The sequence below is a fragment of the Echinops telfairi genome, unplaced genomic scaffold (assembly GCF_000313985.2).
Source record: "Echinops telfairi isolate 266 unplaced genomic scaffold, ASM31398v2 ScPeMD7_2;HRSCAF=8, whole genome shotgun sequence".
Taxonomy (NCBI): Eukaryota; Metazoa; Chordata; class Mammalia; order Afrosoricida; family Tenrecidae; genus Echinops; species Echinops telfairi.
The window spans coordinates 41,843,531-41,865,467 of record NW_022103898.1 but is presented as its reverse complement, the minus strand read 5'-3'; the positions used below and the strand labels follow the sequence as shown (position 1 = coordinate 41,865,467).

The 21,937-nt window shown below is 35.6% G+C and overlaps 1 protein-coding gene across 2 annotated transcripts in view; it reads left to right on the top strand.

Annotated features, from left to right (window-relative positions):
• The window catches only part of TMTC3 (transmembrane O-mannosyltransferase targeting cadherins 3), a 62,684-nt gene extending 40,753 nt beyond the window's left edge, over nt 1-21,931 (top strand). For both annotated transcript variants that reach the window (XM_004700414.2, XM_045290108.1), the window contains 6 exons: nt 954-1,074; nt 3,098-3,209; nt 12,190-12,293; nt 15,902-16,071; nt 17,401-17,627; nt 19,239-21,931. In XM_004700414.2, the coding sequence (XP_004700471.1) occupies nt 954-1,074; nt 3,098-3,209; nt 12,190-12,293; nt 15,902-16,071; nt 17,401-17,627; nt 19,239-20,050 (1,546 nt within the window). In that variant the 3' untranslated portion in view covers nt 20,051-21,931. The remainder of the gene's footprint in view (nt 1-953; nt 1,075-3,097; nt 3,210-12,189; nt 12,294-15,901; nt 16,072-17,400; nt 17,628-19,238) is intronic.
• The last annotated feature ends 6 nt before the right edge of the window (nt 21,932-21,937 follow it).

The window sequence follows — 21,937 nt, the reverse complement described above, 5'->3', positions numbered from 1 at the left end:
CTGCCAGGATAAGCTCAAGCTTAAGAACAATTGCCAGGATGGTGCAGGGCCTGGCAGGATTCTGTTGTACTTAAAAGTTGCTGTGTGTTAGAACCGATTTGATTGCACCTACCAACAACACCGAACAAATCTTCAGAGAGTAAGTGGGAAGGTAAAGTTTAGCATACTGAAACTAAGCATTAATTTGAAGTATTCATTGCTGCACAATTGTGGAACAATTTAAATTTAACTTGCTTTTTTTTTTTTTTCTTTTCACTGCCATCTAGTCAATGCCAACTCATAGCGACCCTATGGGACAGCATAGAACTGCCCCTGTGAGTTTCTGAGACTGTGACTTAGAGTAGAAAGCCTCATTTTGCTCCCTGAGAGCAACTGCTGACGTGGTTAGCAGCGCAGTTTGAGCCCTACTTTCACAGCGGTTGCTCACCGCAAGTTTGTGGTTCAAACAACCCCAGCTCCTTGGTGAAGAAAGATGAGGCTGTCTGCTCTCGGAACATTTTCAGTCTTGGAAACCATGTAGAAGGTCACCAGGAAGCAACTTAATGGCAATAGGTTATCTTGTGTCAGTCTTTTTAATTACAGCAATATAATTATGGGTTCAAATTAGAGCAGTCAACTTGTAAATAATAGCAAACATGAAATATTACAGTAAAACTGATTTTATCAAGTTTCTGTCATTGAAACTTGGAACAGGCAAATATTGCAATATAGAGAGTAATTCTACATGTTTAAATTTCAGAAGACTTTGAAGATAATTCATTTGAAGGTAATAGCGCATAATATTTAATTTTTTAAGCTTTTTCTTCATTAGCTCATTAGCACATTGCTGTTCATTAGAATAAATTCAGATGTAATGTGAGAACTTTATCATATTTATTACTTCTGCCCTAAAAATAAAATTCCTTAAGTGATGCAGACAATGTCATCTTGCTTTGCTCTCTTCTCTTACACAGTGTGCTTAAAAAGCTGTCCTGGGTTTGTCTGTCTGTGATGATATTCACTCATGCCTTAAAGACACTCCATAGAAATTGGGATTGGGAATCTGAGTATACGTTGTTTATGTCAGCCTTGAAGGTAAAGTATTTTTTAGAACAACAAGTATGTTATCACTGACTTTTTTTATATCTATAATTAAGTTATTTTTACTGTTATGTACTTAACTATTATGTCGCCAAAAGATAAGTGGAACTAATTTGTTCTTTGTATTATATGTGTGATGACCAAATATGTGCATAGTAACCTTAGCTGTATGTCCAAAGCATACGGATATGAGTAATTCTCTAGATATTCTATGGTGTTAGAAATCCCAAATAACAAACCATTTTAAATCAGAACCATTCATTCTTAAGAATACTATATTTCATTGGTTCATAGGCCCACACTTTTTTCCAGCTTTTAACATCTCTACTAAGTGAATAAGTCTTACTGAAAGTCAGTCTACAACTAACTAGTGTCCTTTTTTTTTTCTTAATGGTATAAAATAAAATCAGTCCTGATTTTTTGTTTTACTGTGATTTGACTGAACATGTACAGAAAAAGCTGGTTTTCTGTACATTGGTTTCTGTACACAATCTGAGTTGTAACATTTATCGCAGGCTTCATAAAATAATGGCATTCTTTCCGTTTCCTCCTATGTTTATTGTTTCATTTCTCCTTCTTTCCTGTCCCTTTCTATCTGGGAACTATTCCTGAGAAAATATTGCACTTTTGGTCACATATCGGTTGTTCTATAAGGCTTGTATTCCTCGTTGGTGTTACTGTTCACCTTATAGATGTATCTGTCATTCAGATGCAAATGGAACTGGAGGCGTGAATAATATTAAATTTTATAACTTAGGTGTTTTAGATTCAGTAAAATACAACAAACCTTCCCCTTGCAATGGGGAAGGTTACCTTAGTATAGAAAGGTTAAGGACTAGCATTTAGGAATGGAGTAGTGTTTGTGGAAAGTTGGTGACATAAATAGTAAGGTTCTTTTTAATTATACATTTGTTTTTTTAATTTTGTCAGCAAAGATTTTCTAAATATCTCCATTACTAATGCACCTCTTTAAATCTCTAGATTCTAATTTCTTATGTAACTTAGCTCTGTACTCTTCATTGCCTAGTTTTATTGGATTGGTACCTTATTCCAAGGAGCCCTTATGGCGTAGTAGGCTATGCATTGGGCTGCTAACCACAAGGTCAGCAGTTCTAAAACACCAACCTCTCTTCGTGGGAAAGATGAGGCTTTCTACTCTGGGAAAGATGAGGCTTTCTACTCTTGAAAAGAGTTAGAGTCCTGGAAACCCATGAAGGCAGTTCTATCCTGTCCTGTAGGGTCACTGAGTCAGAATCAACTCAATGGTAGTGAGTGAGTGAGTGAGTGAATACTTGTTCCAATTGTTTACATCATTTTGTGATATAATATCTACTTAAATGAATTGACTCTCTTGTACCAGTCTGTAACCTGACCCTCTTCTCTAGGTCAGACTTGTACAAAGAGGACCTCATTATGTACTTATTAATCCAAGTTCCTGGAGTGCCTTTTTGCAGCCCTATCATTTACAGGACTTCTGTTTTGTCTTCACGTCCGAAACCATGGTCGGGACCCAGCGCTAGTCCCGCCAGAGTTTCATCCTCCTCAGGAAGGAACACCGTGCCCTCGCGTGAATGCTCAATCACAGATTGTCTCAGGGCTTTAATCGCAGGGTTCATATTACCACAATAGACAACTCGAGTAACTTTATCGCAGCCCTAAAGATAACGTCACTGCCCTATTCAAACATGCTTTTTATTGACTGGTGCCTTCTTTCTGCAGAGTAGGACTAGTAGAGGAAGAGTTTTAAAACGACACTATATTTTTACCAAATTAAAAAGGTAGTAAAATTCTAATAGATGAAATAGACCTGTGCGCATAGTGGAAGTTGCCTTGGGTGAGGTGGGTTTGCTGTCATAGACGGGAGAACAAGTCTGACGAGACAGTCTGCATTTGACTTCTTCATGCCGAGGGCCCTCGCTGCGGAGTGCCTGAATTCTTACAGTAAGACAAGCAATATCTGTGTGAAGTCATAATGTTTTGTTTTAATGTAACTTATTTTTATCTATACTTGTTTAAGGTAAATAAAAATAATGCAAAATTGTGGAATAATGTGGGCCATGCCCTGGAAAATGAAAAGAACTTTGAGAGAGCTTTAAAATACTTTGTACAAGCAACACGTGTTCAGCCAGGTAAGCATTATGAACTATTAAAACTTTGGGATAGTTTACTGGCTTAAAAATCCTGGTTTAAATAGTTTGCTTTCAAGTTTTATTCCAAATGATTTGAATAGGTAGATGTTCACTTAAATTTTGGAAGTTCATTATCTGCTAAGACCCACTCATATAGGATATATCAGGAAAATTTTAAACACAATAAAGTTGTTGGTTGACACTGGTGAGCAATTTGGATTCAGTGATGTCTGCAAAAGCTTCACAGACGTGAGCCTAGAATGGAAGAAGGATAATTTGACACAATATAGGAAACTTAAAAGATAGTCATAAAAGATGACCGGAGCAGTGAGTGTGGTCTTGAGGGGTTTGGGTACGTTGTTAAGGTGAGAGAAAGCACACATGGACTAGTGAGAGTGATAAAGTCAGGAAAATGTCATAATGGAGAGGGTGTCAAGTTACCACATCAGAGAGCTTCGAGTAAATGAGAGCATTTGGTGAATATGGTGAGCACTTCGTTTGATAATAGAATTGATGCCGAGTTATACCCACAAACCTAGATAACCATGCGATAACCATGTGAACATAGGTAAAAGCTGGTGAGTTCCTGACATGGAATACAGTAAGCTTCTGGAAGTTACCAGTTTGTTTCTAGCTTTTTGTTTGCTATTTTTTTATTTTCTGGAAAAGGTGAAACAAAGTCATCTGTAGAAAATGAGGCAGGATAAGAAAGTGTTGGAGTTCGCTCTCTAACAATAAAAGAATTCTTGTTAGATTCTGTTGAGTCAGTTCCAACTCCACAGCATTTTGCATGACAGAAGGAAGCACTGCCAGGGCTGTCCTCACAGTCCTTGACTGTGGTTTGAGCCTTCGTTCTAGCCACTTTTTCTCAGTGCACTTCATTTTGAATCTTCCTCTTTCACTGATGCTGTTTGATCAAGCATGTTGTCTTGCTCGAAGAACTTGAGGTAAAATCAAAGTACTTGATAGGAGACAAACTCTCACCAACCTCACAGGAAGCACTATAGCTGGCTGTACATCTTCCAGGATCAGTTTCTTTCTTCTACCGGTCTATGATATACTGTATATACTCATATATAAGCTGAGTTTTTCAGCACATTTTCAATGCAGTTTTTATGGTAAAAATTAGGTGCTTGAAACAATGGGTGTGTATGTATGGATTGTGAAAAGAGTTGTATGAGCCCGCAATAAAATGATTTAAAAAAAAAAATTAGTTGCCGTGGCTGATAGTCAGGTCAGTTTATACTCGAGTATATATGGTATTCAGTATTCTTCCCCAACACCATAGTTCATTGCCCAGTTTTTGTATGCGTATAAGATGGTTGCTATTAAGTGCCTTGGATCAGTTGCATCCTAGTCCTCAAAGTGACATAGTTGCTTTGTAAGGAGGTTTTTCTCTGTAGGTTGCTCAGTGCAACATATTTGATTTCTTTAATGCTGCTTCCATGGCCCTTAATTGTGCATCCACATAAAATTAAATTATGGATAACTTCAGTGTTTTCTCATTTATCATGTTGTGAGGATTTTTTTTACATTGAGTTGTAGTCTGTACTGAAGTCTGTAGTCTTTGCTCTTCAACAGTAAAGTGCTTGAAATCCTCTTCACTTGGAGCAAGCAAGTCTGAGTCATCCACATGTTGTAGGTTATTTGCGAAGCTTTCTCCAGTCCTCATGTTGAGTTGTTCTTCAGATGGTACAGTTTATTAACTGAATCACTCAGCGTACTATTTCAATAAGAATGAAAGGATACAATCTTGTTGCACATCTTTCCTGACTTTAAACCGTACTCCGGCCTCAAATCAAACTCACTGCCATCGGTTAATGCTGACTCACAGCAACCCTGTATGACAGGGTAGATGGTCCCCGTGAGTTTCCGAGACAGTAATTCTATGGGAGTAAAACTACATCTTTCTCTTTGGGAGAGGCTGGTGGTTTCAAACTGCTGACCTTGTAGTTAACAGCCCAACACGTTACCTTTATACCTCCAGGGCTCCCCTTAAATTGTATAGTAGCCCCTTCTTTCTATTTGACCACTTATTGGTCTCTGTATGGTTTCCACAGGAGCAAACTAGAGTGTTTTTTAATTCTCTTCCTTCAAAATTTGAAGTATATTCATTATGATCCCCACAATTAAATGCCCTTCTGGTATCCTTTACTTTCTGCCAAGATCTCTCTGGCATTGGCAGTGACATCCCTCAGAATTCAACTTGAATTTCTGGCAGTTCCCTTTCAGTGTAATGCTGCAACCATTTTAAAATTATGATTAGCAAAAGTTTATTTAAATGTGATATTAACGATATTGCTCAATTTCCACATTCTGTTGAGTCACCAAGGAGTCCTGGGGATGTAATGGCTTATGAGTTTAGCTACTAATCTCTAGGTCAGCAGTTCAAAACCAACAGCCTCTCCACAGGAGAAAAATAAGGCTTTGTACTTCCTTATTAGGATTACAGTCTCAGAAACTGAGGGGCAGTTCTACTCTGGTGTAAAGGGTCATTGTGAGTCAGAATGGACTGGATGGCAGTGAGTTTGGCTTTGAGTGGGGTCACCTTTCTTTGGAATCGGCACAAACATGGATCTGTTCCAGTCAGTTGGCCAGGTGTCAATCTTTGGGATTTCTGGGCATCGAGGAGGAGAAGCAAGTATAAAGGAAAAGAGAAGTGTGAAATTTCTAGACCAGTGTTTCACAAATTTTAATGTGCATATATAAAACCTAGAAATCATTTTATTCTGATATAGGATAGCGTCTGAGATTCTACATTTCTAATAAGCTTTATGGTGTGCTTATGATTCTAGTTCACAGATCATACTTGGAAAATCAGAGATCTAGGCACTATAAAGGCATAGGAACATACTGTAAAGTTATTGGGCAGCACTACTGTTTTACTGGACATTTGCAGTGCCAGCTACAGTAGAGGTGGTTTGACTTAGGTTGACCCCATGTGTGTCAGAATAGAATGTGCTGACTATTTTCAGAAGTAGGTCACCAAGTCGTTTTTCTGAGGCATCTATCTATTGGTGGACAAGCACAGCTAACCTTTCAGTTAGCAACATGAACATTAATTATTTGTGTCACTCAGGAACTCCTTCTGGAGTCTTTGTGCTGGTGGTGTGTGCTGTGAGTTGATTACAGTTCACTTGTCAGAAATAGTTAAAGTGAGACCAATTGTCATGATTGTATGTTTTCTTTCTGCTGCTTTTGAGTAGTGAGCATTGAGAATTTTATTAACAAGATTAGGATTTTGTTCTCATCATCATTGTGCTGATTCCAACACATAGCACTCATATAGGTCAGAGTGGAATTACCCCTGTGGGTTCCTGAGAGTATAACTCTTATGGGAGTAAAAAGTCTTCTCTTTCTCCCATGCAAGGCCTGCTGTTTTCAAACTATTGACCTTAAGGTTAGCAGCCCAAGACATAAGCCACTAATCCACCAGTGCTCCTTATTAGATAGGTACTTTACAGTAAGGGAGAGAATAAGACTGATTATGATGAGACAGAATATAAGCGGGGTAAGAAGGGATGTCAGGGAGTGTGAATGGTGGAGGAAAGAAAGGCAACTAGGATCAATAAGTCTGAAGAATTGTTGGTGTCTTGAGTAGTATCTGTATTGTAGCACTGTTGGGGTATACAGAAACGTGTTGGAGGATAGCAACCAAATGCCATAATTGCTTTCACCTCAGAATGTCAAGCAGAAACATGCATTTCTATACCCTTTTTGGAATTAGGAAAACAAACCCAGACTTTTCTAGTAGGTATCACCATGGCTATTGAACTAAGTAGTTACGGTAGAAAGGAAGGGACAAATCATTAGAAAAAGGACATCAAGACCGAGGAAGATTCAGATGTTGAAGTTACTGAGAATGGTGTTCAAAAGTGTCAGGGAGCTATAGCTAGGAGACTTCAATGATGGAAGGTAGTTGGTGGTAATTTAATGATTTGAGATTCACAGCTGAATGATTATAGGTACGAGAGCTACGAAGATTGTTTAGAAGAGAGGGCATGTTAGCTAGGTTGTGAAAGATTGCCAGGATTGTGGTAGAGGATAGATGGCAAAGAGAGGATAGAGGAAGATAAGCAAAAATCAGAAAATACCGGGGTGGTGGAGTGGGGGGATTGAACTACTTGAGGGGCTATGGAATTAAAATTATAAGGCTAGGCTGTTGATTATATTTCTATAACTTTTTCTTCACCTTTTCTTTTTCTTTCTTATTGAAAGAGCAATATTTTTCCCAGTTTATCATTTCTCCACTGAATTATCTTGGTACGTTGATGAAAAATTCATCTATCTTACATGGTTCTAGTTCTGAACTCCTTCTGCCCTTTTGATCTGTTTGTTTCTCTTAGACAATCAAAGTGCATTTTCTTGATTACCATAGTTTTGTGAAAAGTCTTACGTTTAAATAGTATGACACTTCAACATTACTCTTTTTTAAAATGATATATTCTTGACTCTTCCTATTCCCATATAACTTTTAAAAATCAGTTTACAAACATCTAATAAATTATTTTGCAATTTTTTAATTGGGATTACATTGAATATAGAGATATTTGGGACAAATGGATTTCCCAACAATTTTGAGTCTTCTGATCCTTGAGAGTGATAGGTCTTCTGTCTTAAGTATTCTTTCATTTCTCTTAGCTGTGTTTTATAGTTTCAATGTGTGGATCTTACACATTGGTTTTTTTTTGTTTTTTTTTAGATTTATATCTAATATTTTCTTTTGGTATTATTAACTGTATATTTTTTCAATTTTCAAATGCTTATCTTTTGCTGTCTCATAATTACAATTTTTAAAAATATTAATCTTGTGTTCAGCAGTAGTGTGAGGTGCAATAATTAGTAGTTTTTTTGTCCTACATCCCTAAAATTTTTCCTGGTAAATATAAGTTTTCCTTCTCCCTTTCCTACATGGATTCTTTTTTACTTTTCTTATATTCTTCCATTGTTATGCTCCTGTCTACAGTGTTGAATCGAAGTGATTGGCCTGTTATCTAAAGAGGAAAATATTCACTTTTTCACCCAATATTTAGCTTTTTACTCTTCAGTCTTTTATAGGAGTGCTGATACCTGTAGATTTTGGGGGTTTTGCCCTTTATGAAGTTAAGGCATTCCTTTATATTCTTAGTTTACAGAGAGAGAATTTTTATCACAAGTGGATGCTGGATTTTGTCAAATGCTTTTTCTATATCAGTGGATATATATAATGATTTTTATATTATAGTTTATTAATATAGTTGATTACACTGATTTTATAATCTTAAACTAACCTACTTTCCTTGAATAAAGCCCACTTAATATTGACATATTATACTTACTATATTGTTGGATTTTATTTGGTAAACTTCTGCTAGTAAATTTTTGTCTAATTTTGGTATCAGCTAATGCTGACAGCATAGAATCACTTGATAAGTACCATATATACTCTTGGATAAGCCGAGTTTTTCAGCACATTTTTTAATGTAGTTTCGGTGGTAAAATTAGGTGGCTCGGCTGATGTTTGGCTCGGCTTATACTTGAGTATATATGGTATCCCCTCATCTTTCAGTTTTAGAAGAATTTGTAGAATTTTGATACTTTCTATCTTAAATATCTGTTAGAATTTATTTGATCTTTCTTATGAATTGTCTGATAAATCATTAACCTTATCCAGTGTATTTTTTATTCCAGTTAATTGTTTGCATCACAAGACGTTTTGAATTTTTTCAGGTGGCAGCTTACATCAAGAATTGGGTGGAAGAGATGGGGGAAAAATGAAACTTAAAAGTATAACTCGTAGGTTCATGCCCTGAAAAACTAGGTGAATGGGAATGCTCCTTATTTGTTTCATCCCTTTTTATGTAGCGGAGTGTGAGAGAGGAGAATCTTAGAGTCCTGATTTGTGTCCAGTAGATTTATGAAGCAGGGAGGTTCCAAAAGTTTTGCAAACGGAGATAAAAGATTAATGGAATTTTTTCCTGACCATGTTGAAGCTCCCATTACAGATGAGATTTGTAACTTTTGTGATAATGAAAGTAAAGCTCATTCAGTTTAATAGAGAAAGGATACTGTGCCAGTACATTTGTGTAATGTGTACACACACACACACACAAATAGTCATACAGATAGGCTTATAGATTTGGCCATGAAAAAATAAACAAATTTTCTTCAGATTTTTTATTTCCCTGGTGAAATAAGAAGATAATAGAAACTTGAGGCCAGAGAAGGAATGATTGTATAGTTTGTTTTGATTTTGATTGATTGTTTTCATAGTTTATTTTGTACCATGTTGTTAGTTGCCTTGTAACTGATTCTCACCAAAACCCATGGTGAGTCCCATACAGTAGAATTCCAGAGTAGAAGCACTCCAAACTCAAGGCTGTAACTTTCCAGAAGCAACTCTCCAGGTCCCTATTTTCCTAGGCTCCTCTGAGGGTGTTTGAACTATGCACTTTCGGGCTAGTAGTCAGTACTTAACCGTTTCTGCCATCCAGGAGCTCAGTGGAAAGGAATTAAATAAATAGGGTTTAGAAGTGATCTGATTATAGAAATATAGTAGTATTGACAGATTAGGGGTCTAGTTGAGGTATGTAGGGTCTTCAGTTACATTGAATTAAAAGGCACACTACTGGATGCATACTGGTATTGGTTTAGATAGTGTAATCCTAAGACAAATTTACTCTTTGAAATTTTTTTAAATTGAAGTTGTTATATTACCTGTTTTTCTTACATTCCCCCAAGTGTAAATTTATCTTAGAAGTAATCTTTTCTTACCCCCTCTGAAGTTATTAGACTTTATAACTTATAAATCACTTATACAGTTTTATTTTAGTTCCTGTATTAGCATAACCCACTGGATAGACAAGGTTATCTGATTACTATTTTTTTATTTGAGAAAATAATATTGCCTTTTTATAGTATCTAAAGGCTACACTTCTAACTACATGTGGGCTTCAAAAAGTTTATAGAAAGGAAGCAAAAAAAATTTAAATCTGTCCATGAACTTTTTGAAGTCCCTGTGTATTTCCTTGCCATCCATTCTAAGAATCTGACTGCGATGGGTGGTGATTTGTTCCGCTTTTATTTTAATCAAGGAGAGGAACTTTTTTTCTCCCAAGTGCCACTTGGCTATTTGTAACATCATTTTCAGGCCATACTTGCCTAACATTTAATTAACTCACTCCCATGTGATGGCTGGAACTACTTCTCTTTGGGAGGTGTGTGATGTTAGCTGTATTGATGATTTCGCAAGCTTTGTACAGCCCCTGAGCAGGACGACCCCTACCTCTAAATTCATCTCTGATCTAAGTAGAGAACCTCTTTTTGCTGTATGATTCATTAGGACTAATTCTCATTAACGTTTTAAATTCTCAGTTGATTTGATTATATATTTTTAATCAGGCATTGCTTTTCCCTTACATTTTTATTGTATAGAAATCAGGGTACTATTTGAGATTTGAGATTTTCACATTCTGTATATCTCTACATCTCCAACAAGTGGTATAAATTTAGCAAATACAAAAACAAAATAAAATTGAACTATATGGATACAACCTGTGAATGCTGTATTTTTATATTCACTATATTCCCCAGAATTTCTGAGACTATAAATCTTTACAGGCTCAAAAAAAAAAAAAGCCTCATCTTTCTCTTTCGAAACATCTTGATGCGTGAGCCCATTACATCACCATGACTAGGATGTCTGCAGTTTTAAGTCTAAGACTTGCTAGTTTAGTCTAAGCTTCTTTGAGGGCTATCTCGTCCCTACTTCATAAGACTCAGCAGTACATGTCAAAATAAAGAAGTCATTTCTCCTACCCTCCCCAACCTTGTCACATAGTTTTCTAAACAAACCTCAACGGCATCTTGACAATTTTTGTGCAGTGCACACAATTGCCAACCTTAAACGTAATATAGCAAGATCTTAGGACTGTTACTCTCCTCCTAGGGGAATGCCCAAAATATATATGCTTGGCCCCTATGTGTCCTGGGAGTTGCAGGCAGACAACTATTCCACAATTGCAAAATCATCGGTGTCACAGGCAAGTAGTAATCACAATTTGAAACCCTGTCATGTCTGTAGAGATTTATGTTGAGTAAAACCTGTCTGATTTAAGGATTCCCTTCTGTCTTTATATCAAGCCTTCAAAACATTTACTGGGAGTTATGTCTTTTTAAGAACTAGTGTTCAATGAACCCTTCTATTCAAAGTGTTCATTCCTAACTGCTGAGTAAATTTTCAGGGAATTCTGTTTTCCACATCATAAATGAGACAAAATCTCTTAAGTTCTAATACTAATACAACCTTTCAAATTGCTTAAATAAACTATATAGGAACTTACCATAATATAAAATGATATTGATCCTAATATTTCATTCAATATATTCTCGTTCCAAACACATTGACAGTTTTTTTTCTTTCTCTGTTTCCCTTACTCATGGCAGTTTTTCCTAGTGTCTCCACCACCGCCACACTATTGGTGCTTATATGCTAGTCATAACACTTGAAGTAATTATAAGACCCCAAATTGTCCTTGCCCTTGTAGAGTTGGACCATGCTTTTTGAGTGAATTCTAAAAGCCTGATGTTAAGGAAATGGAAGCAAGTCTTAGTATAAAGTTAAGAGAAGTGATGTAAATTTTTAATTACCTCTCTTTCCCCCATCTTCACATGTTTTCATCTTCCAAGGATCCATTCAGATAGATTTATTTGGTTTAGTTTTTTGTTTTTGTTTTTTTTGGGGGGAGGGTTGTTCCTGTTTTTCTAATGTCACATATTTGTTTCCATCCCTAGATTGCTTTATTTAAATAATTTGTTTAGTTTTTTTAATCATATTTATAACAAGTTGAGAAGAGGGATTTTCATGAAGAAATGGGACCTATTCCACCATCTTTTGCATTTTTTTGTCTAGGGTATCTGTTTCTAAAAATCTGTTCCTCAGTAGTGTACATTGAATACTATTTAATATATTTATCAACAAATGATTTTGTTTCAATTGTAGATGATATTGGTGCCCACATGAATGTAGGAAGAACTTACAAAAATCTAAATAAGACCAAAGAAGCTGAAGAGTCTTATATGATGGCTAAGTCACTGATGCCTCAAGTAAGTTGTCGTTTTTGTACCTATTATGCCCTGCCTATTCGATGTCAGTACTGAATAAAACCATGTGGATGGAAATTTTCCCTATGTTTTCCATTTCTTGTTGCAAAAGTAACACTAGAAAGGTTTACCCAAGAATGATGTTCAGAAATGATTAGGAAAGAAGGAAGCATGGGAATGAGAAATATAAGAATATGAGTGACGATAGCTTGTGGTGATAAGTCAATGACGTGAAACTAATATGTGAATTGTTGAATGGAAACTGATTCGTTCTGTAACTCTTCATCCATTTTACAATAAAATGTTCTTTTTAAATATGTAAGGCACCTATTTCTAAATGTCTTATAAAAATTTACATTTAAAGCTCATTTAAGAAAATAATAAAATTTGTTTTATGGCTTATTTGAAAATTATTCAGTATAAAATTAAATCTTATTACAAATTATAAGTCAAACTATTTTGATTGAAGAGAAATTTATTTAAGCAATAAATTAAATATTCCTGTAAAATAAAGTACATCTCTTGCTATATTTGTTTTCAGTTAAATAATGGCACAAGTAATACAAGAGGCATTGGATAACCATACAAAAACGTAGGAAAATCCAACTCTTCCCTTGATAAGTCTTCAGAAAAAATTGTTTACCATGGGCTGCAGTGTTCTTCATTGTAGTGATAATAAGATTGTTGCAGATGCAGTGAGGTTAAATTTTAATACCCTATCATTTGATCTCCTTTATAGTCCATTTAAATTTGTTCTAGTTTTTAATGTTTTCTGATTTCTTTTTTTAAAAAGTTTTATCTGTTTTACTTTCTTGTTTCTTGTCAGTTTCTGTTTGTTTGTTTCTAACGGTTCTTTTGTATATGAAACTCATGATAGCTAAATGTAGGACATAGGCTCTGAATAATTGTACCTTGGGGCTGTGGTAATGAAGATGAGTGGGAAATGGGCATCTAATAATGTGAAGTACAAGGATAAAGAAATATTCTAAAACTAATGGTACTGGAGATTTTACAGCTCTTCTTGATGTGATTGAATGAATAAATTGTATGGCATATGAATTATATGCCAATAGAACTTTGGGGGTGTGGGGTGGCGGGAATGCCAAATAAAGAATTGAAAGGGGGAAAAAGCTAGCAATAATTATATAATAATTAAATCGTTTGAATGCATTTTTTTTAAGTTGGAACACAATAATCTTAGGGATTTGTCACGCTTTCTTAGTTGCACTATAATAAGTATCATGTTTGGGTAAAATTATGTTCTCGCAGTTTCAGAAACTAAGGTCTAAATTCAGTGTTGTCTTTAGGAAGGTTTTCTCTCCTTGTGGCTCTAGAGGAGCAATTGTCTCTCAGCTGCTCTTCTTGCTTCCTACATAATTGTCAGGTAGCATCAGTTCTTCCGGATTTATGCTCCCTTGCTTCTATGCCTCGTTTGTTCTTCAATCTCAAAAGTGATTTTTAAGACACACTGTAATGAAATAGCCTCCTTAACATAATAAATAAGACCCTAATCTCAGATAGAACTTTAGCCACAATACCAAAATCCAAACCCATTGCCGTCTAGTCAGTGCCGGCTCATTGTGACCCTATGAGACAGCACAGAGCTGCAGCTACAGTTTCCAAAACTATGACTCTAACTGGAGTAGCAAACCTTGTCTTTCTCCTGCGGAACGGCTGGTGGTTTCAAGTACAGCCCCCTCGTAACCAGTACATACCGGGCATCCTAGCCACAATTGGGGCACACGATTTAGTTCCTAACAGGATTATTTTAATACCAGTGCTCTATAGTTAAATTGTGCTTGATAAAGGTTCTTATCAGATACAATTTCTTATTATCATTGAATTTTAATCCCTATATATTTTGTACTTTGCCTGAATAATGAATTGTGTGAGCATTCCACCACTTGTATGTCAGTTGTCCCCATTCTGGTGGCTTGTGTGTTCCTGGGGTGCTGAAAGCTGGGTCATTTGGTATTTAAAATGCCAGGGTGAATAGCTTTCAGTGGAGCTTCCAGACAAAGGGCGGACTGTCCATTTCTGAACGATTCCCTACTCAAAACCTCATGCGTGCCGAGCAGCAGAGTGTCGCCAGATACAGTGCTGGAAGGGGAACTCCTCAGCTTGGAAGGCACCCAAAATACGGCTGCAGTAGAGCTGCCCTCTTAAAGTAGACATGATCATGTGGATGGAATAAAGCTGTCAGATCTTCATTTGCCCATGAAGCATAACAAAATCAGAATAAACTGTTAAAAGTGTCTGTGAATAATCAGACTGTGGAATGTACAAAGTAGGAATTCAGGAAAATTAGAAGTTGTCAAAAATTAAATAGAACATATAAAGATTGACGTCCTAGGCCTTAGTAAGTTAACATGGACTCATGTTGGCCATTTTGGCAAAAACAACAAAAAAACCTGTCTTGGAAGCACAGCCAGAATGCTTCTTAAGAGTGAGGTCTGGAGAAACTCTGTCTCATGCACTTTAAACATGTGACATGATCATCAGACACTGCTCCCTGGAAGGAACATCATGCTTGGTAAAGCCAGACATAGACTCTTGAGGTAGGTGGACACAGTGGATGCCAACGTACCGATTATGAGGCTGGACAGGCAATATGTCATTCTCTAGTACATGGGTCACCGTGAGTTGAACTGACACGATAGCACCCAACAACAGATCATGTTATCTTTCAATCTCACCAGAAAGGTGTGAATTTTAGTAAAGTTGTGAAATAGATTGAAGTATCATCAAAACCACAAGTCCTGGTAGTTCCGGGTTTAAGTGTTTGGCTGCTAACCTAAAGGTTGATGGTTCAACTCACTTTGTGGCTTTGCAGGAGAAAGACCTAATTAATGATCTATTTCGGTGAAGATGATAGCTAAAATAGTCCTGTTGTGCTCTTTCGCTCTGTCACTTGAGGTTACTGTGAGTCAAACAACTCAACAGTACCCAGGAGCCAACACCATTGTTACAACCAGGAAATATTTCACCACCAAAACAAAGTTAGCCTAGTCTAAAGTAGACACTGATAAAATGATAGATTTGGGTTCTATGCCTGGTTTTTCACCAATTTGCCAAGAGAGTGGCCTGTGAAATTTCTGATTCAAAGAGTTTGATTTTAAATAATAGGTATTAATAAAAAGTTAATACTAGTTTACTCTGCTGTCACCACTGAGAAAGTGTACTTTTTAGTGCTACAAAATATTATTTTATGTATATTTTGTGAGTACTGCATTTGCTTTTGTGTTTTTTGTTTTAATGCAATAATATAAGAAGACAAGGAATCACTGGTTGGCATGAGATTTTAATGCTTACATACCAACGGGAAACGTTTGACAAATTGCCTCCCAGAGGCACTTAAGCTGAAAACCTGGTTGATGTACTTCTGAAAAGTCACAGCTGTTGAAAACCCTCTGCGTAGTTCTACAGCGAAGCACATGGTGTTGCCAGGAGCTGGGACCAATGTGACAGCAATGAGTTTGGGTTATAAAGTGAATAAATTATCTTATTTTCTGCATATGTTTTAAGTAAGCCACTAGGAATTCTTATGGGACATTTCACTTTTCTTTGGACTGAAATCTAAATTATGAAAAAATAAATTTTTTTCTAAACAGATTATTCCTGGTAAAAAATATGCAGCCAGAATTGCCCCCAACCACCTTAACGTTTATATCAATCTGGCTAACCTGATCCGAGCGAACGAGTCCCGGCTGGAAGAAGCAGATCAGCTGTACCGACAAGCAATAAGCATGAGGCCCGATTTCAAGCAGGCTTACATTAGCAGGTATTCTAGTTCACTGTAGAGAAGATTGAAGCTGCGTCTGCCTGCCCATGTTGACTAAATTAGCAGGCACTTTCTTTTCGTAAGTTTGTGTGGTAGCTAAGAGCATAGAAGGCATGGCCTGTTGTGGCTGGCAATGGTGGGAAATTGACAAGGGAGTTCCTAAATTACTATAGCAAATTTGGGTTTTGTATGAAAGAAAAAGTAGAAGTTCCTTCTGCCTGATGTCTGTTCATCACCTGTGTAAAACACCTAAGATGTGTAGCACATAATAGTTAACTTCGATTATCTAATTCTCAGAAATGTTCTTCAATAGATATTGAGTTGGACTGATTAATGATGCTTGAACCACCAAAACAAAAAGCCGTTATCAGTAAAATATTGACATCACATAAAAACTTAATAATTAAACAATTATTTGTTAATCTCTGCCACCACCCTTCCCCACCCCACCCCCCACACACAGAGTTACAATTTGGATTGATACTACTAGAAGTTTCTTTGCTAAGAATTTATCATAGTTGTTCATTTGGTTTTATTACTGTAGTGATATTGTAGAAAAGTAGTATTGTAAGTAATTCTTATTTTAGCTCTACCCATATGTGATTTGTATATTTATATGTACTTCTAAAGAAAATGATTTTTTATGATTTTTAACATAAAATAGAATCATGATGGACATATTTGTACAAAGATTTTCAAACTATGATTCTTATTTTCAGATAGTTCCTAAAAAGTACCTGCAGGTGACACTCACAACCTCACACCCTGCCAGATCAACTTTTTAAACATTTATTTTTGATAGGTAGTCTTTTTTCAAAGCTATATTGAAGAAATCTAATTTTAAAAGGAGTTACAAATTTCAAGTGCTTTACTTTTTGCACAGTGAAGCTTATAATTTAGATTTTCCCACCACTACTGTTTTTCTTCCGCAAATACTATTACTGAATTTTCAGACAAATTCCTCGATCTTCCTATTCTATATAATAGCTACTATTTTTCTGATTAAGTCTACCCTACTCCTTTTAGGATATACACACAGAATATATTTTCTCTGTACTCATTCCCTCAAAATCTCCCCAAATTGTACCCCTATATATTAATTTTTAATAACAAAATATGATTAAATCTTTTTAATAATTTTTTAAACCAGATTTGCTGAACTTAGGTGAAACAATCACAGAGAATGATGTTTTAACAAGATTATTAAGAGCCTAAGTAAAAGGGAAACAGCTGTAAATAAAGGCTTAAACCTTAGTCAAAAAGATACCTACAAATGGACTTGTTAATGTTGCAAGTAAAGCTTGTGTTTGATTTTTTTATTTTCTACAGAGGAGAACTGCTTTTAAAAATGAATAAACCTCTGAATGCAAAGGAAGCATATCTAAAAGCACTAGAGCTGGACAGAAATAATGCAGATCTTTGGTACAACTTGGCAATTGTTCATATTGAACTTAAAGAACCAAATGAAGCTCTGAAAAACTTTAACCGTGCTTTAGAACTAAATCCGAAGCATAAGCTGGCACTGTTTAATTCTGCTATATTAATGCAAGAATCAGGTATGTGTTCACAAATATTTTTATATTTAAACAAATTGTAGTTTGGAAGTAGGAAGGCTTTAACTTAAACTCCATTCTGCATAGCAAATATTTTATGAATGGATAATTTATATCAAGAGTATGCATAAGGAATTTATGGGAAACATGTTTAAAATACTTAAAATAAATTATTTTGACATACCATTCATTAACATACAAGCAATTACTGTTGTTCTCATATGGACCACTACTAGTATTTAATTTAATATCTGTGCTATCATTCTATGTATATACATATAGTAATAAAACCGCCTTTATGAAAATATACTACCCAAGTAATTTGAAATTGTTTCTGTAGTTAGCTCTACAGAGCCAGAAGCATCTGGATATTTGACCCATACTTTAGATGGAAATTTTATTTCTCTCCAAAGACAGTGTACATTGGTACAGATAAGAACTCTCGACACACAGAATCCAGGACAGATAACCCCTTCAGTACCAATATGAGAGTAGCGATACCATGAGGGTATGGGGAATGTAGGGGGAGAAAGAGGGAACCAATCGCAATGATCGACATATAGCACTTCCCCCACCACCGCCACCACCACTAAGCTGTAAGAGCCCCTAATAAAATTAGTTATTAAAATTTTAAAAAACAAAAGAGTTAAGGCTACAGGTAGACTTATGGTAAGAGAAAATTATTGCTGTACAGTAATAAAGAGAAAGGACAAGTTAGGAGTACATTTATTATTTACAAACTGTTTCAAAGCCACGGTGTTTTCAATGACCTCATATGCATGTAAAAGTTAGACATTGACTAAGAGCACTGAAGAAGATACTGGTGCATTTGAATTATGTTGCTGGTGAAGAATATTGGAAGTACAATGGACTATCAAAAGGACAAAGAAAAAGGCAGTATACATAATTAATGACATTTTGTTAACTTTTCCTTGGGAAAATTTCCATTTTTACATAGTTCTTTCATAAAATTTTCTTAAACCTCTGCAGAAAATGAAAGGATCATTATATATTTTAGGACCTGTGAGCTTACTTGTAGCAACCTTACTATGTAGTAGATATGAAAATTGAACACTAAATAGATTTAAGGACTAGTCCAACTACTATAGTAGCTAGCCGCATCTAAGGACTTTCATCTACTGACTTGTCTTTAGATTTTCTTTATTCAGCACACTTGGTGGGGAAAAAGTCTTTTGTCACATAAAAAGAAATGGGAGAACTTAAAGTTCATTGTTTACGAAATACATAATCTAAAGGGAAAATTAAGTTTTCATAAAGTTAGCTAACCTTAATAATCGTGAAAGATCTTCTGCTACTTCCAATTTCCCAGTTCTATTCTAAACTCTAAGGAGATAATCATTTCTCTCACTTCTGTTTCTCGGCACCTTTACTGCCTGAAAAGGTAGGAAATGAACTGTCACTTAAATGTTGTAAATGCCCTTTCTTTCCTATGAGAACGTTGGTGTTTTTCTGCTTTTTTAATTAGTTGCATATATTAATTGCATTTGATTTGTCACTTTTTAATAATCTAGCTAGATAAATACTTGACAGTGACTTTAATTCTTTTGCTAACAATATATTTTTCTTTAAAAAAAAAAAAATCATTGTTCTTAGGTGAGGTTAAACTCAGACCTGAAGCTAGGAAACGCCTTCTGAGTTATATCAATGAGGAACCCCAGGATGCTAACGGTTATTTCAATCTGGGCATGCTCGCCATGGATGACAAAAAGGATGCTGAAGCAGAGGTTTGGATGAAGAGAGCCATAAAATTACAAGCAGATTTCAGAAGTGCCTTGTTTAATCTGGCACTCCTCTATTCTCAGACTGCAAAGGAATTAATGGCTTTGCCAATATTGGAAGAGTTACTCAGATACTACCCTGATCATATCAAGGGTCTCATTTTAAAGGGAGATATTTTAATGAATCAAAAGAAGGATATATTTGGAGCAAAAAAATGTTTTGAGAAAATTTTGGAGATGGATCCAGGCAATGTGCAAGGAAAGCACAATCTTTGCGTTGTTTATTTTGAAGAGAAGGACTTATTAAAGGCTGAAAGATGCCTCATTGAAACATTGGCTTTAGCACCTCATGAAGAGTATATTCAACGCCACTTGAATATTGTCAGAGATAAAATTTCCTCAGCTAGTTTTGTAGAACAGCCAGTATTCCCAACTTATGAGACTTCAAGTGTAGGACACAAAATTCCAACTGAAAATGGAAAAGAAGTCAGAAGTGAGCCCAAACCCACCCAGACCATAAAAGCAAATAGTGATAAAAGTCCATCTACACCCAACAGACAATTAGAAAAAAATACAGACAAAGAGACTCCCCACAAAACAACAGAAGAAATCAAAGACATTGAAAAGAAAAGAGTTGCTGCTTTAAAAAGACTAGAAGAGATTGAACGTATTTTAAATGGTGAATAGTATTACTGTTATCATGTTACAGTGGTATCAAAGAACTTCAGTCTATATCATGTGGTTGTACTGGTAGTTTTGACAAATAGCAAGACTATGTAATAATTTATCAGGAGTTGCCTCTACATAGGATTTTCATTTTAAAAAAAGAAATGAAAAGATTTTCATTAAAAGCCCTGTCCTGACCCATGATCTGTATGAGATATAACAATGAGGTTGTGTGTTGTAGTAAATATAATAGGAATACTAAATTAACAGGTGGTAAATTTACATCCTGTGTTAAAGAAGGGAATGCCCTTCTGTCAGAAACTGCTACCAATTGAAAATAATTTGAGATCTAAATTATAATCCCTTGTGAAGAAATTCAACATACACTGGTAAATTCTATATAGTACCCAATAGTTTATTTCATTTTTCCTTTACCATTTGGAATCTGGTTTTATTTACTGAATATTTTTAAAACATTCTTTTTTCTTCAGTAATCCATGTGTTTAGCCTTGAGACTTGCACTACAGAAGAATACTAACTTTCTTTTTGTTGTGTTGTTGATTTTTTTTCTGAAGTAATACTGAATAAAACATTTGAAATAAGTAATATGATTTTAGCCTAAGAATACACTTGTATAAATGTTTACTTGTCTGTAAGTTCATTTGAGATGCAATTTTTAAGCAGGTTAAGGTTTTATACACACACACACACACACACTTCTTATGGTGCTTATATATGTTGTTTATTTTTTAACATATCAGGAGTTCGAAACATGAATTGCATAATCGTGGATTTTTTTTTTTCCTATTCCCCAAACTATTCCTGTTGCTTTGGGCCACAGTCATATTGAAAAGCATTATTTTAAACTTTTGAGTCATAACACAGTAGATTTCTTTATCATTTTAGGGTTATCTAGCTGGTCTTATTTGGAATTTTAACCTTTGTATTTCAAAAAATGACACCTATCTGATGCCCGTTATAACTAAATGAAATTATATTACTGAAGAAAATATGTTAATTCTAAGAACTAAGTTCTGCACTATCCTGCTGTGGTGTATATTATTATTGAATACTTATTTTGACTACTGAGCTTTTACAAAAATTTTAAAGCCATTTTAATCCCTTCAATTATGGAAAATAAAGCCTCGGTGGCAGCACTGTCAGGTGGCCTCAGACTGCTCATCACAAAGAGCAGGTCAAACCCACCTGCCACAGCGTGAGAGAGAGAGGAGGCGATCTGCTTCTCCGAAAATGGACAGCCTCAGACCCCTCTGTAGGGTCACCCCACCTTGAGTCCAAATGGACTCATTGGCACTTAGTCCATTTTATCCTCGTAGAGAATTAGGATCTGTTTCAACTGATTTCGAAAAATATAAACCTGAAAAAAATGCTAGGTTGAAGAGTTATCAGATTTATTCATTCATATATGTTTCATAATATCTAACAAGTTTAGTTCTAATTTACAATGTTAAGAGCTCAAGCTATTCTAGGATGGTAACTACTTCTAATTATGTAGTATTTCACAAACTATTCCTTTGAGCTAACTACTTTCTAATTATGTGTGCTTCAAAAACTATATTCCTGTAATACTTTTAAAGAAATGCTTTATAAATAGGTCACAAGAAAACATGGACTGCATAAAGACATGTTCTGCCTGGGGTCCCCAAAGATCTGTCATAGATTTCTTTTACAGAGTTTAAAGTAAGCACTGACTCCGGTGAGAGTTCATTTTTGATCCAGGAGATTCTCAAAGCAATGCCTACCGTATATACTCGAGGATAAGCTGACCTGAATTATCAGCCGAGGTACCTAATTTTACCACAAGATCTGCATTAAAAATGTGCTGAGAAATTCGGCATATACTCGAGTATATTCAGCTCCTACATTATGGCTTGATTGCAGATATAA